Consider the following 16,967-nt stretch of genomic DNA (forward strand, 5'->3'; position numbering starts at 1 on the left):
TGTCAAGTAGAAAAGCCTCCGACAGTAAGAATGAGGGTGATCTGACCTTGCTCTGGGGACATGGGCCTGGTGCGTCGGGCTCTTCCTCTGGTCTTCTGCTCTCGGGGGACGTCAGCCTTCTGTGACTGGTCAGTCTCAGCAGGATCGTCTTCTTCCATTGGCTCATCTTCAACAATAATAGTGGGGATGTTGAGCCTGGGGGCCGGCCTGGGAGCCTCCACCTCTGTCTTCTCCCCCAGTGGGGGGGCTGGGGGCGCGGCTGAAGAGGCCGTCAGCCTTGGGGTTTTAGCTGGGACTTGGTCTGGAATATCTGGTAAATCGGTACATTTTCTTTGTACCAACGGGCTTGCAGGTCTGTTTTCTACTTTTCTTAAAACAAGCTCTACAGGTGTCTTCCTTCCAGACAACTCTTCCTTTGGTGATGTTTTGGCAGGAGACTCTTTGACGTGTGGGGATTCCTGCATCCGGGAGACCCTTTGCACCAGGGGGCTGGCTGGCCTTCGTTCAACCTTACGTAGTGTCATGTCAACCAGACTCCTGCTCGGCGACTCTGCCCTCTGTTGTCGAGACGTCGCTGGGGAGGGAGACCGCTGATAGACCTCTCTGACTGGACTGCTCCTGCTGATCTCTCTTATCGAGCGCTGTCCCGGCAGATCAGACAGCTGCATAGACTCTGGAGTGGAGGCTGCCTCTCCTGACCTGCTGCACGAGGCAGACGGACGCTCTGTCTCCTGGGGTCTGGATTGCTTGCTTGCGAGTCGAGGTGATTTTGGCGGCGAGCACTGTTTGGTCTGCTCCTTGTCTTTCTGCTCCTTCTCCCACTGGGCGCGCTCCCGTTCCTGCAGCTTCTGCAGGACCTGAGGTGGGATGGGCTCCAGCTTCCGCTCAGGCAGCCTCTGTCGACCTCGCAGGCTCAGCTGCTCGGTGGAGAAGGACTTCTTCAGGTGAGGCTTCCCCACCAGCTTCTTGATGCGTTGGAGCTCCTCTGTGAACTTGTTCTCGATGTCCTGTACCTTTTCGGAGTAGCGCGCCTTCTCCTCCAGCGAGGCGGCCCTCTGCCTGAACATGCTCCTCCGCTCCGCAGCATCCTCCTTCAGAGCCTCACGCAGGTCCTCCTTGGAGCTCTCTCTGGAGATGCCCAGGCGGCTTCCTCCGTCGTCCGAGTCCACTGACCCGGCGCGGTTGAAGCCAGCCCAGGATCGTCCAGATATGGATCCCTCTGGATTGTCAAGGCTTCGCCTTCGCTCCTCGAAACCGCGGACTTTCTCAAAGATCTTGGAGCTTGCGCGGGTGAGCTTAGGAGAGGGTCTGGCGGTCAGGTCCTTCCGGGAGTATTCACTGAGAGGCGTCTGGGGGCGAGAGTCTTGAGCACTGCTCTGGGACATGCCCGTGGAGGATTTGGGCTGCTTGACTTTCTGCTCGAACTCCTCGGGGACTGTGTCTTGGTAGTCGGCCGGCACTATAGCTTTCTTTCGGGGGGTGAGGGGGGTGGTAGGGGCTGAACCCGAGCGGTTTGGCATCGGAGAGGTGGAGGGCCGTTTGATTGTTCTTGGGGAGGGGGGTGGTAGAACGTCTTCAGAGTGACTCCTGGAAGAAAATTAAAAAAGGAATAAAGGAAATTTTTAGGGTTAGGATGAAGCCAAGGTAGGTTTAGTAAACATGACTGATTTTGTATGGGTGCACCATACCCCCTTTATACCCTCCGCGGAGTCCTGGAGGGTACATGGGAGTTCGCCCAACCAGTCTACACATGTTTTGTGGATTTGGAAAAGGCGTTCGACCGTGTCCCTCGGGGGCTCATGTGGGGGGTGCTCCGAGAGTACGGGGTACCGGATTTCCTGATCGGGGCTGTCCGGTCCCTGTACGACCGGTGCCAGAGTTTGGTCCGCATTGCCGGTAGTAAGTCGAACTTGTTTCCGGTGAGGGTTGGACTCCGCCAGGGCTGCCCTATGTCACCGATTCTGTTCATTACCTATATGGACAGAATTTCTAGGCGCAGCCAGGGTGTTGAGGGGGTCCGGTTTGGTGACCTCAGGATCGGGTCGCTGCTTTTTGCGGATGATGTGGTCCTGTTGGCTTCATCGGGCCGTGACCTTCAGCTCTCACTGGAGCGGTTCGCAACCGAATGTGAAGCGGCTGGGATGCGAATCAGCACCTCCAAATCTGAGGCCATGGTAATCGACCGGAAAAGGGTGGAGTGCCATCTCCGGGTCGGGGAGGAGATCCTGAACCAAGCGGAGGAGTTCAAGTATCTCGGGGTCTTGTTCACGAGTGAGGGAAGAATGGAGCGCGAGGTCGACAGGCGGATCGGTGCGGCGTCCGCAGTGATGCGGGCTCTGCATCGGTCCGTCGTGGTGAAGAAGGAGCTGAGTCGAAAGGCGAAGCTCTCTATTTACCAGTCGATCTACGTTCCTACCCTCACCTATGGTCACGAACTATGGGTAGTGACCGAAAGAACGAGATCGCGAATACAAGCGGCCGAAATTAGCTTTCTCCGTAGGGTGTCCGGGCTCTCCCTTAGAGATAGGGTGAGAAGCTCGGTCATCCGGGAGGGGCTCAGAGTAGAACCGCTGCTCCTCCGCGTCGAGAGGAGCCAGCTGAGGTGGCTCGGGCATCTGATTAGGATGCCTCCTGGACGCCTCCCTGGTGAGGTGTTCCGGGCACGTCCCACTGGGAAGAGGCCCCGGGGAAGACCCAGGACACGCTGGAGGGACTATGTCTCTCAGCTGGCCTGGGAACGCCTTGGGGTCCCCCAGGAAGAGCTGGCGGAAGTGGCCGGGGGGAGGGAAGTCTGGGCCTCCCTGCTTAGGTCGCTGCCCCCGCGACCCGATCCCCGGACAAGCGGCAGATGACGACGACGACGACGGCACCATACTGATTTGTTTATTAAACTGATAAATTGATATAACAAAGTATTGATTGATTGATTGATTTCATTGCACATGCAGCCACACAGTGTGAAGCCTAATCAGTCATCTGATCCTACCTGGTTCTGGGAGCTGTAAACTCCTCGTCTCCCCAACTGTCCATCACTCTGTGTCCTGAAGTAGAAGGAGAAAAATCCACGATCAACTTTAACACTCCCTCCCCCACAAAGAGACCTCTCAATTCAACAGCAGCTATGCACTTATGTTTAAAATAATGAGAATGAAAAGAGTGCCTGTTCAGACCATTATCCAAGTTGAGTCAGTCAGTCGAGTGTTGTTAATAGCTATTACTATCTAAGTTAGTGTCTAAGTTAGTTCTTGCTGCTACACTTGCAATACATAACTCTACTCATCAATCTAGGAATAAACATGTGCAGGATCATCTTGACAACAATAGAAATGTTGATGTTCTATTAATGTTGTTGTGTTGGGGGGAGGACCCACCTGCATGTGCAGCCGGTTCCTGGAGACCCACTCCCTCCTCTCTGGTGTCAAAGGATTCCCCTCCCTCATCCTCTGTCGTCTCCGAATCTAGAGCCCAGACAGAGACCAGGGTTAGAGCAGGTGGAATTGTGCTTTTCTGACGGATTAACAAAGCTAATAAGGAATAAAGGCATCATGCAAAAGGTGAACATGAGAAGCATATAGTTGGACAGTCCCACCCAGTCTTCTTATCTCGTATACATGAGGACAGGCAGAAAAGGTCTAATAAAAACAGATGTTTAGCATACCACTGTGAAACAACACAAGTAAAGCATAGTTACCATTGTTGTGCTTCCTGCACTAGAGGAAACCCATGTTTCCATAGTGGCAGCAAGGGGAGGCAGAGAGCAGCATGGTTACTATAGGAACCAATTTACTGCCTCCATCTTTTTCAATTAGCATGCTGCCACTTCAGAGAAAGAACCATGAGACACTCAAGACAGACTGTGACATGCTAAATAAAATGGCTCTGTCATCAATGAAATCACAATTTTAGCGAATCTTTGAGTCATCAAAATGAGGTAACTGGCAACAGCAAAGCTCCCTGTTAATAAGTAGAGCCTGAACATGACCGTGGCCATGCCCACATCAGCTGTGTAGGATACTGAATCAGACAAACCTGATATCCCTTTTAAAACAGCAGGTCTAAACTCGGGACTGTGTCACACCACATCCTGGGTAGAGAAGCAGAATGTCAAGATCTGTTGAGTCATCACAATCTCAGCCTCATCGTGGGACGCCCACCTCACTGTAGAACTAGCTGTTACCCTTCACCCAGCAGACCCAGCAGCTGAAACAACACATGCAGATGCATGTATACATTAATCTGCACTTGTGGTAAGCTATGATGGTGGTGACTATGCTTAATACCGAGTACAAACATGTTGAAAGATTCATTTCTAACATGGTGAGATATATCTCGGCAAGGCAGTAGGCCAGTTTCTTAAGGAAAAGTTGGGTGCAAAGATTATGCAAAAAACAAAACAAATCAAGAGTCCAAAGATCTGCAAGAAGACATCTTGAAGACTGCAAGAACTTTAATGGTAGTGGACTTCACACAGTTCAAATGTACAAGTCTCTAAAGACATTCCAAAGGACCTTGTGTGGCCTTACACTCCACTATTCAGTCCATCGCAGGAACACTGGTTCAACAACCTGTTGTTCTTCAGCCCAAACACGCCATGACTCGGTGGTCTAAACTGTTTGTGTTTGTGTCCAGCTCTCTGAAAAAAGAGAAAAACTTGTAATATGGACAAAGTCGAAACAGAAAACATGTTAAGACAAGCTGTGTTTTATTTCAATCAGCTGAAACTAGGAACTAATATTTAAATACCTTGGACATCTAGATGCCAATGTTTAGGTTTTGTTTAGGAGAATTCAGTGAAAGTAGTGTTGAGTCAGTCTAGAGGCTGGATCTCTTTGCATGGTAGTCATGTGACAACAGTGCCAGCTAGCCTGGGTGACGGGATGGTGTTATGCCCCCTGCCTCCCCTGAGAGCATGTCCAACATGCCTCTCTGGCAGAGACCCCCAGGGATCCTGTTACATGTTCCAGAATGACAGACTACGTTTCAGCCTGTCCATGTGCATCCTGGGCTGGACACTGCTGCACTCTGACCCAGGGTCAGGCTGTCCATGTGTGTACTGGGCTGGACACTGCTGCACTCTGACCCAGGGTCAGCCTGTCCATGTGCATCCTGGGCTGGACACTGCTGCACTCTGACCCAGGGTCAGCCTGTCCATGTGCATCCTGGGCTGGACACTGCTGCACTCTGACCCAGGGTCAGCCTGTCCATGTGCATCCTGGGCTGGACACTGCTGCACTCTGACCCAGGGTCAGCCTGTCCATGTGTGTACTGGGCTGGACACTGCTGCACTCTGACCCAGGGTCAGGCTTGGAGACTGTGTCATCACATCTACAGTTCTATCAGCCTGACAGGCTTTACATTTGAAAAACCTCTGTTTTTGTTAAGCAGTTACATCTTGCATTTACATTTAAGTAGAACAAATGTGTCAAAGCAATTATATTTACTTTGAGGTAATTAAGTAGAGTATCCATGTAGGAAGAGTCTTTTTACAATTGCATTATTTAAACATCTGATTATGGTGTCACAGTCAGCTTACAGGTTCGTATAGGTTCGTATCGGGTAGACCATACAGGTTACACGTTCTTACAAAGACGATCAGGTCTTTGGAGCTCAACACGTGACCTTTTTTTGATTGATTGGTAAAGGAGTAGGCTACATGTATTATTAATTCACTGTAGTGATTTCATACGCATGCAGTAGTTATTTCAGTCTCGTCCTGCATGAAGAATGAAACAGGATGCATACAGTTCGGAAGGACACGATAATCTAATGGGTCGCGTTAAGCACAATACAATATCTAACAAAGCGTCCATCCACCAGACAACCCCTCGGTATCCATGGCATCTGAGCCAGGAAGTGTCGAGTAAACTGGACTGTTGCTGTGGAAATACTCACACTGCACGTGACCATCTGGCAGAGTAACTCTCACGACATATTTTCAAGAAACCATTTCACATCACTAACAGCAGTGTTGTAAAAACCTAGTGAATATAAGTATCATTCCCTTGCTGAAAATGCATTTGTCATAAAACAATAACATGGCCAAATAAACTAATATACAGTGAGTAGCCTATATATTAAACCTTAACTGGTCAACAAAACGGACGTTATCTTATCTCTAAACCGACAGTAATTATAAAATAAAAAATTGAAAAAAATCGCATAGATTTACCTGAGCGGTTTCCTTTGACCTGATTCTCTTCATTGCAGCTGTGGTGGGCTTTTCTGTGACCATCTAGAACCTTAAGTTCCATGGAGAAGGGAAACAGCCTCCCCATTAAACTGGGGATTCCCATGCATAACGTATAGTTTACTCATCTGTTCAGTTTACGCAAACGTGACTAGAATTATATCTGTCCAAAGGTAAGCTAGAATTATTTGGAAACAGATCAGAACACATGTTTCTTCCTCCACACCTCACAAAAAAAAACATTTTTAGCGAAAATCAGTGCAGAAAATCATAAGAACAACTGCACTTTCCATTACATAAGTTGTGCTCCGTGAGGGAATCTCTGAGAGACGATTTACTCGAGGCATTCCGCTTCTGAAAAGCAGAGATGCGGCATCGGCAGCGAAGACCAGCTCGACGGCAACATGCGATGATCAGGTTTTGAGACGCTTGTTCCCACGATAATAGGCGGCAACATTTGTGCACATGTGCACAGTTTCCCTCATGTGTCTCCCTCAGGGAGAGAGGCAGAGGGAGAGAGGCAGAGGGAGAGAGGCAGAGGGAGAGAGGCAGAGGGAGAGAGGCAGAGGGAGAGAGGCAGAGGGAGAGAGGGAGAGAGGCAGAGGGAGAGCGCAGCGCTGCTGAGATCAGTCCTTTAAAGCGTAGGTTGACATTTCTCCCTCAGTAATCTTCTGCCTCAGAAACTGGAAGTCCATCACTGGTCAAGTGAGACTAGTTTGCAGCGGATAAAAGTAGATACAGCAAGAACAAATGTTCTTCATAGAACATCATAGCCTACAGAATTTGACATAGGCTATAGGCCTACATAAAAATGCAAATAAACATGGGTTGCTTTAGACAAAGGCTACTGTCTGATTCCATCTAATAATAAGCCGTTTGAAGCAAAATATTTTAGTTCAGGTTATCTTACAATCAAAATTACATAATTTCAAGGAATAGGCTACACGTCAAAAATATGCTGTTTTTTTATGATGATGTTTTAGTTAGGCTTCGGATAATTTGCTTACTGCATTGTATTTTCGTTTCCCAAAAACATTTACATAGATAATTAGCCTACAAGACGGCAAAACATAGACACCTACAAAGCCTGTTATGAATAATTGAATGTGTGAAGATACTTGACTGCAGGATAACAAGCTAACACTGCACGACTGCAAACACACCTCCGCCGAGCGCTCGCTTTCTCTCTGCTCCTGAGAATCAATACATTGAGCCGGCTATAAGCTCACCTAGAACATCTCAATTAAAGCTGCATCACGCTGTGCTCCACACACTGATATACAGTAATAGAGAGACTTGCAGAGTTTGCTAACACAGAGAGACCTACAAAAAGCAACGCTATTTTAAAACATTTGCAATTTTGTCGCGACAGGTGACCGCTGGGTAAACAAGCGGATTGAGAGATGAATGCTTATAAGAATAGAATATGAATAAGAATACGCCAACATTAATCAGAAGCCCTCATGTTGTATTGTATTTAGAGCAAACGTAGGCTACAGCACACCAAATCTACCTACGGGTACAAGTAATATAACATGAACTTGAACACATCATTTGATTGCATATGTATGTGTCTGTATCCACTACGTAATAGCCTACAGGTGTGGGAGATCATCTGCTGGGTAAACACTCCTCCGGTTTAAAAGGCCTAGTTTTGACATAGGAATTACAATAGTGATATGTCCGTTTTAAAAGTCACTATCAAAATTGAGGTTGCTTTTTAACCAAGTGCTGTTCATTTACTGTTCTGTTACAGAAAACTTTGTCACACTTTATTTTGGCGACACAAACTAGTCCCTGTGAACTGGGTCGTGATAAGACCCTGCTGTGTGCTCGTTCTGGGGGATGTGCAGGGGAGTTACTGGACTTGTAGCGCACAAGCCCTGATGAGGTAGCTTTATTTAACTTGCAATGTGTGTTCAGCTCTGACAGACAGCCAGGGTCTGTGCAGCATCTCAACATATCAGAAGATTTGTTTTTCTATCACTCTAGTTTACATGTTGTTTTATGTTGATTTCTACTGTCTTTGTCTCCATAACTTGAACATTTGACCCAACCCAACAATCAGCTTATACCAGAAAAACATGAGAACAGAAAAACATTGATAATAAATATATCTATGTATTATAAAAAAAACACTAATCTTTAAGGCATTGCTATCACCAAAACATGAGTCAACAAAAGCCTTGAGACTAATGTTAGGATGGAATGCTTGACAGGAGTATTTTCATATAATCAAGTAGCTTCAGTCAAGCCGTAAACGAGTGGAAAAAATAAGCCCCAAATTATTGCAAGCAATGTGCATTTATCCTTTCCATTCATTTGAGCCGGAGGCATGATCACAACAACAGATGGCCATGGGCCCTACCACACCACCTTTGGAACTTGAAACATCCAAACAGAGAACTAACTACATTGTTTTTGGAGAACTACCATTAAATGTTTTAATTGTGGTAAGAGAGGAACATGAATGAGCACTAAGGAGTACTGTAAGATGCAAGTCCCTTTCACTCGTCTGTCTAAACACTATCAGAGAAGCAGGAATGGAATAAAGACTGCTGTAGTAGAACTGGGCTTTGGCTGCCTCCCAGTTGTGATAAACAGCTCCACTTTACAATGTTCCTCGGAACAACCACTGAGTTGTAATCAGGTCTAGGGGGGTGAATACAAAATGGCGATGCGTGGGGGGGTTTCCAACATGTGATTTTATTAGCAACACCTGTTCAGCCTTCTCAGATGCACAGTCATAAAGGAGACATGGGGAGGAAAATATTCAGATGGGAAGAAAGCCAAGAGTCACGCTCTTTCAGCGGCTACATCTTAAGTTCCCAAGTGCTGGAATACATCACAGACAGAAGCTCTGCACTCAAACAGGGGCAATTCACAATACAAGATAGACACTAACCCATAAACAAATTATTACAAAATTATATAGGCCCTAAATCTTAATAACGCACTGCTGGAGTATGTCTACACAATAAAACATTTGTCCAGTGATAAAGACAGCCAGTCCAGGAAGTAATTTGCCAAACATTGACCACTTGGCAGTGATTTGTGGAGAGAGTTGGAAGGTTGCTGTGGCTGTGTGCAGATATTGACTGGTCAGGGCTTTTCCAGGCTGGCTAGAGGCGGTTTTCATGTGTCAACTTGTTACTCTGTTCGTTGGAACAAGCTGCTGGTCGTTGTTCATGAGAGCTATGCTAGCATGAACTGTATGAGTGGAGCACACTTACAATGTAGTTGTTGTTTTTGGCCAACATTTATTTTATGACATGACATTTTATTTATTGTGTTTGTATTTTCTATCTGTGTATGCATTATTAAGCTTTAACACTATTTCAGTTCAAATGGTTTGAACCTTGATGAAAATAAGGGCCAACCAGCAGTACTGGATATCAAATACTGCAACAGGTAACCATGCAGTCCTAATTTAGCATTGCTGTGCCAGGGGGTGGAGTATGCTATGGGAATTTACTAGAATATAGTAACGTCATTCAGCATTTCCAAACTGCAGATCTTGGTTACGGTTAAAAGGGTGAGGTGTGAAATAAAAATTTGGCTCTTTCCCTGGTCATACGAAATGCTTCTGATAACAGAACCCCTCCCTCAACGAAACACTTCATTGAGGGAGGGGTCTAAATTTAGCTGTGATGTCTTCCTGTGTAACAGGAGACACTGTGGCCTATTAACATCACAAAAATCTGAAGCCTGGCACATTCTTTGGTATAAATAACTGGAGGGGGACAAGATGGTGGTCGATGAAGGGGCAAAGAGAGAGACGCAGAGAAAGAGAGACACAGCTGCAGATAGAGAGAGGGCCCAGGGCACCAGCCATGACTGATCAGACAGCTGTACATGAGTCGGCTGCTGCAGAGAGCAGCAACACAGAGTTTAAAGTGAGATGAAAAGAGAGCCTGGAGTTGAAAAGTTAAACTCAATTTCAACGTAATTGTCTTGCTGAGCAAACCATTGCAGAGACAGGTGTTATGACTTGTTAGCACAAGGCAAAGGCCTTGTAGTTCTACTGTGGAAACAAATAAAGACTCAATTGTGTGGTGTAAAATCTGAAACATCTAGGGTAATCTATTTGTCTCAATAAAAAAAAAAAACTATAACTGCACAAGAGAATATTTTAAGAAATCAAGGCTGGCTAAGAAACTGACTGTTTAGTTGTGTGATGTGAGGTGTGGAAATGACTTGAGCCAGAGGTAACATGTGTACAGTGACAGAGCACTGGTCTCTGCTGCTTGTTGGACTGACTGTTTGAATTCTAGAAATAGCTAATAAGCAGAATGTCATTTCCAAGCAGAATGCTATTTCTAAGGATTCCAGTGTTTTGTTTATTAAATGGTCTTTTATGATTTATGATCTCCCCATAGATATACTTTTACTCTGATCTAAGTAGCAGGTAAGATATCGACAGGGCAGTGCAGTCAATAACACATGTAACAGTAAAATATAGTATTTGGAGATTTTTGCTAGTAGTAAGTCCAGACAACATTCATTTAGTCACGTACTTTACGTTGCCAATATGAAGTGTCAAAGAGTATTCCAGTCATCATACTTTCATTCTCATCTTAAATAACAGCTAAATAATCCACTTGATACAAACATCACCGTCAAATCCAGTCAGCCTTAAACGCTCCCTGGCTTCTGTCGACCCTTGTGAGCACACTGTCTGATGAACAAGTTGTTTCATAAGAAAATTATCACATTGTCACTGTGACCTTTTGTTAGTCTAATGCGTTAGACCACTTGGCGAAATGTTGTCTCTCATCAATGTGCTAATACTCTTGAAGGTTGTAGGTTGATAAATCAACTGATGATTGTTCTGAACCCAAAGTCTTGTTGTTATTATAAGTGACCTATGCACTTTGCAAAGCTCTCTCTTGGAAGTCGCTTTGGATAAAAGCGTCTGCTAAATGAATACATGTAATGTATCCTGCTCTGTCTTTGAATTGAACATGGCTGTGGCCTCATAGAAAAAGTTGCATAATATTGGCTCAAACAGTACAATAATGATTGGCCAATTAGACAATTTTGAACCGTGTACAACACCACAGGAAACCTGAAACCATGCAGTATGTGACCGCATGGAAATATTCCCTAAATTAACCTGGTCTTTTATATGAAACCTTCACATTGGATTCAATGAGACCAACAGATTGAACACTTGACATACCAGACAGGTCAACCATACCTTCCCCAGGTCAACCATACCTTCCCCAGGTCAACCATACCTTCCCCAGGTCAACCATACCTCTCCCAGGTAAACCATAACTTCCCCAGGTAAACCATAACTTCCCCAGGTAAACCATAACTTCCCCAGGTAAACCATACCTCTCCCAGGTAAACCTTACCTTCGCCTAGGTCGAGGACAGCCAGGACAGCGCTGCTCCTGGCTTCCCCCAGGTGGTTATTGGCTATGCAGGTGTAAAGGCCGGCATCACTGGGCTTGCAGTCTCTGATCCACAGACCTCCGTACTCCTGGTTATCCATGTTGAGCAGGTCGTCGTTGTGGTACCAATACAGCGAGGGCTGGGGTTCCCCGGACACACCCACCTTCAGACGAATGTCACAGCCCGTCCCTACGGCAGCGTTCCTCATCTTGCGGATGAACATGGCTGGGGTCTGGGAGGGGTAGGCCGTGGGGTCTGGGACCACCTGGTCCGGGCTGGTTTTTGAGCGTTTGGGGGGGATGATGGGGCTAGGCGGGGCCGCCCCACACAGACCGTCATCCGCACCTTTCTTCAGGGTCACCTGGACCTCGGCCTTCCTCATGGCTGCGCCACTCATGGGGGCCTGGGTCCTTCTGCAGCTGGTTCTCCAGGCAGGGTCCTTCTGCAGCTGGTTCTGCAGTTAGGATCCTAGAGCTGGTTCTCCAGGCAGGTTCCTAGAGCTGGTTCTGCCGCAAGGTCCTAGAGCAGGTTCTGCAGGCAGGGTCCTAGAGCTGGTTCTCCAGGCAGGGTCCTAGAGCTGGTTCTGCAGGCAGGGTCCTAGAGCTGGTTCTGCAGGCAGGGTCCTAATCTCAGCCCTGCTGTCTACTGCTTTGGATTGAGTACCAATCAAGTCATGTCATGTAATGAGAAAAATGTACTTTTAACGTCTAATCTTGAAAGTTTTGATGCTGTGGGCTACGTCAATAGTGAATCGTTTCTCAAGGCCTGTTAGAGGCTATGAATATCCGAAATCTTTCTGTATCTATGTATGCTTCACAAAATAGCAGCCAAATGTAATTAATTAATTAATTTGTATGTGATTACTTTCAGATTTCTTCAGCAAGAATTTCAACTCTCACAGCTCCTAGTCCAATTGAACATGTTAAAAGCATGCATTGTTTCTCACCCTAGTAATTATAAGCAGAGTGCAGTCTGCAGCCCAGTAGTATTTTTAGGGCAAGACCCTCTGGATCATGTTGCATTAGCAGCTCCCCATCTTGCTTTTCAAAGGGCTGGCCTCTGCCTTCCCTCCTCGTCTCTACAGGTCTCTCTCTCCTCGTCTGCGTGGAGCTCCACAACAAGAGCAGCAGAATCCCTTGTTCCTGTGTCCCAGTCCTCTCATCCTCCAGTGGACCCTGAACACGGCTCCTGACTCAGCCCCGTCTGGGTAGGCGTGCTCCAGACGCTCACACGTCGTCCGTCTTGTCCCTGGAGCTTCCTTCCTCCTGGTCGTCCTGCCACGGCCACACAGGTCCTCCTGGGAGATGACAGCCTCAGCCCAGGCCAGCTCGAGAATGACAGCTGCTGGATGATATGTCGGCACTGTCGCCCCCCACCCATGCAGCTCCCACCCCCTTGTCATTTTTAGCCAACCGCCTGGTCCCAGTAGCCTGGGGCTGGGGCCACACCGTGCAGGCAGGGGCGAGAGAGAGGGAGGGAGGGGAGACAGAAGTGGGCTGAGGACAGTGGTTTGATTTGTAGGTCAAATGTAAAAGTTTATAAAAGGCTGTAAATATGGTACCTCATTCATGAACCCTAATGATTGGTTGACGATCATAGTAATATCTCTCCTTTGTAATGTAATGTAACCCGCACTGTCAAACTACAATCGCTGGTTCTTGGCCCAACGTTTAGCAATCAAGCTTTAGAAATCTAAAATCTTCCCCTGGACCATTCATAGTTCACGTGTCAAGGCTGAATTTAGAAACAACAGCACCTGGATCTTTTGTTGCACCTGTGATGTTGAGGAAGATGTTCTCAGGGGCTTCTGGTAAACTGGGTCTGCAGATCACTGAACAGGAGTCAGTAACATCCGAGGAACAACAGTAAGGTGCCAGCTTCTAAATGAGTCACTCAAACTTTTAGAAATCGTTAGATGAGGATGCAGTGAGGAGCTGGATGATACAGCAGCAGGTTCCATCTCCTGCTCACTGTGTTTGGTGTCTGACATCCCATAATCCCACCACCATGCTGGTGACGAGGACAGTGACATGGTGGCGTTCTCAGCTCTGACACATCGTCCAGGTAACCCCATCTGTAGTGGTGGTGAGTGAGAGGAGACTACGCATGATCGTGTTATTTAATTCACTGTAAAGGGGCTAGTTCATGTAAGTGATGAGGCTATGATTGTTGTTATTTTAATAGTGGGACTACTAAAAAACTATCATTGCTTAAAGTAGTGACACCATTTGCATGGAGAAATAGCATTATCTTCTGTAATATTCTCAGCAATACCTTGGTCAAAATTGTCAAAAAATACAGTCAACAGGAAAGGATTGGCCATTTTAGATCTAGTAAGCTGTCCATTATGATTCATATAAAAACACATTGAAACATGAAGGAATCAAAACTGTGTAGAAAACCTTTAATTTACTGAATAAAAAAAAAATATATATAATAGGAAAGGACTGTACAGACACTGACTGAGTGACAGTTGTAAAGCAGTTGACAGAAAGATGTTTCACAACTGTCTTCTGTCTTGGCAGACAAAGAGAAAGAAAGTTTAACTTTTCACCGAGAAAAGGAAGCTCTTCCCACATACGTCTTTAACTTACGGTAATAAATGTTCAATATAGGATTCTTTTGTTGGTCATGATGGTGACAACCTTAGATCTAACAGCACAACACATTTTATTGGACGTTTATGAAAATATTATCTTTCATTACATGGCCAATTTAGCAAACTCACCTGTGACATTATATGAAAATATTGTTACCTGTAGTGGGTAACATATAATGTGTATTATATACATTTAACAACAAAAGATTATATTTTTTGCTGCCTATTTCCGAGTCCTCAAAAATACTTCCAGGATGCTGAGTGGTGAATGAAGAAAGGTTGCTGTTGAAGTTTTCAGCCACTAGATGGCACAATCATATTCTATCCACTATAATATCACTTCAAATCAGGATAAGTATTTTCCACCAAAAGACACAAATGCCCCCACAACCCAGTCCACCTCGTTACCCCTCACCAACACCACCAGACACTATACAATCCCTCAAACACCCCTTTAGTCCAGTCATGTATTTCTTTGTGTCTCTTTGCCCAGTCTGGTCACATGAGGGTGGAGGTGTTCTCTGGCATGGATGAGGACCTGCTGGACCTGCTGACGGAGGTTCTCTCCAGCACCCCCCTCCTCCTCAGCTCCTTCGCCAGCCTCTGGCGGAACTTCTTCCCCACAAAGGCGTACAGTACTGGGTTTACACAGCTGTGCAGCAGCCCCAGGCTCTGTGTGGTGAACATGGCCCGGGACACGGCCGTCCTCAGGGTGCAGCCCTCCGGCAGCAGCTTGGCCCTCAGCAGGGTGTCGGCCATCACGGCCAGGTGGTATGGACTCCAGCAGAGTAGGAACGCCACCACCACCGCCACAATCACCCTCATGGCACGCTGGCGCTGGAAGCCCCCACGCGTGCGCAGCAGCCGCAGCACTGTGACCCCATAGCACACCAGCATGATGGCTAGCGGCAGGAGGAAACCCAGGGTGTGGCGGAGCCCTCTGGTGGCCAGGAGCCAGGCTGTAGCCGTGCTGCTGTCGTGGCGCTCAGCGCACACCTCCTGCCCGCCATCGAGGGGGGTGAAAGAGCTGTTGTAGAGGGCGGGCAGAGACAGCGCCGTACCCAGGACCCAGACGCCTCCGCATGCGCCCCAGCCCAGCAGGCGGTGGCTGGCGCTCCGAGACTCCACCCCCCTGACGATCACCAGGTAGCGGTCCACACTGATGCAGGCCAGAAACAGGATGCTGGCGTAGAAGCTCACCTCCAGGAGGAGGCAGACCATCTTACAGCCTATGCTGCCAAACAGCCAGCCCTGCAACACGGAGGTGGCCCAGAAGGGCAGGGTGGCGGCCAGGATGACGTCAGCCACTGCCAGGTGGAGGAGGTAGAGGTCTGAGGGAGACAGGGCCTGCTTGCTCAAGCCGATCACCAGCCCCACCAGCAGGTTGCCAGGTATCGCCAACAGGAATATGAGAATGTAGAAGCTACATACTACCAGATTGACGGCGTGGGAGATGGGGGTGCTCTCACAGATGAGGGTGTTGACATCCAGCATGAAGTCTGAGCCATTAAAGGGATCAGTGTAGTTGATCTCATTATAGAGCTCATCAAAGTCTGAGATGAAATAGATGGAGGTGTTTGGATCTGAAAAGAACAGCACACAGATAGTGATTAGATTGATCTTTGGTGAGCAAGAACTGATTTACATTTGAAAAGGTTTGAATTAACACAAAGCTCAACACACATTAACATTAACCCAGAGCAGTGTCCTGTGAAAAACACTGTTGTTTCATTCATCATATGGGAGGTGAGGAGGATACAGCCAACCAAACAACCCAGTAAGTGATGATGATTCTAAGACTGTTGTTTAGATTCAGTCAAGCCGATATTGTAGCGGTGGTGGCGGCACATATAGATACTGTACTGCCTCTGGGTTTTTTGTGATCAAATCAAATCTCACAATGATCTTTTTTCACATATATCACAGCAATATTCCCAAAACATTTGACAGTAGATTTGTATTATGATCAAACAAAGCATTGACTAACCCTCAGGGATGGTATCTATATCTAATTAACTGTACTTCAATTAGATAAGAAGTCAGCTATAACTCAAAATATATGATCAAACAGAAGACAGTAGAAGTGAACATGAAAGAAAGAGGACTGACTCAGTATAGACAGGAGATATGTGTGAAAACATCTGTGTAATTCCACTTATATCAGAAAAAGAACATAAATCAGGCTCACCTGTCATGTTGATGTCTTGTGTTGGTTTTGAGGAGAGGGTGTCTGTAAAGTCAGCAGTAGAGCGTGGAAAACCATCCATCAAAACAAGAAGGCTCATCTGCCCCCCCCCCCCCACCACCACCACACACACACACCTTCCTGTTGCCCAATCTGCCATATTGTTCAGTCTTTTTTGACATTTTTTTTGACTTCGATAGTTGAAGATAGAGACTGCCTAAACTATGTGGACTTTTTAGTCCTGAGCTAGCGTATAGATGCAGTACCTTTCCTATCTTGACTAGTTTAACAGAAGTGTTTAACCCTCAAAGCAGGGCTTTATGGATGTCGTCCCTAAATGATGACACTTAAAAAGGGAGTGCAAAAGGGGGGTGGTGACCTGGAAGCAAACTTGGGAGTAAAATGCATCCAGACTACAGAACTACTACATCCTGTTCACAGTCACCCAGACAACAACAAGCTAATCACAACTGTAAGTTGAAAATCAATAATAAACAAACTAAATACAACATGTTTAGTTTCTCCTCGAGTGCAGTGAACAACACGAGGACTGAAGCAATGCTCCTCACCCTATGATGTTGCAGTGTTTCCCAAAAC

General features: G+C 46.7%; 2 protein-coding genes across 2 annotated transcripts in view; both read right to left on the bottom strand.

Annotated features, from left to right (window-relative positions):
* The window catches only part of spegb (striated muscle enriched protein kinase b), a 34,689-nt gene extending 21,778 nt beyond the window's left edge, over positions 1-12,911 (bottom strand). Inside the window, exons 1-4 of the mRNA XM_047046409.1 lie at positions 11,548-12,911; positions 3,372-3,458; positions 2,987-3,041; positions 47-1,587 (exon numbers count right to left, since the gene is read on the bottom strand). Of these exons, the coding sequence (XP_046902365.1) occupies positions 47-1,587; positions 2,987-3,041; positions 3,372-3,458; positions 11,548-11,983 (2,119 nt within the window). The 5' untranslated portion in view covers positions 11,984-12,911. The remainder of the gene's footprint in view (positions 1-46; positions 1,588-2,986; positions 3,042-3,371; positions 3,459-11,547) is intronic.
* A 1,118-nt stretch (positions 12,912-14,029) lies between these two features.
* On the bottom strand, positions 14,030-16,786 carry LOC124485505 (C-X-C chemokine receptor type 1-like). The gene is made up of 2 exons (XM_047047149.1): positions 16,374-16,786; positions 14,030-15,768 (listed from the first exon to the last, which is right to left on the bottom strand). The coding sequence occupies exons 1-2, from the start codon at positions 16,528-16,530 to the stop codon at positions 14,684-14,686; spliced, it is 1,242 nt and encodes a 413-aa protein (XP_046903105.1). The 5' UTR covers positions 16,531-16,786; the 3' UTR covers positions 14,030-14,683.
* Between the last annotated feature and the right edge of the window lie 181 nt (positions 16,787-16,967).

Source organism: Hypomesus transpacificus, chromosome 23 (genome assembly GCF_021917145.1).
Source record: "Hypomesus transpacificus isolate Combined female chromosome 23, fHypTra1, whole genome shotgun sequence".
NCBI classification, from domain to species: Eukaryota; Metazoa; Chordata; class Actinopteri; order Osmeriformes; family Osmeridae; genus Hypomesus; species Hypomesus transpacificus.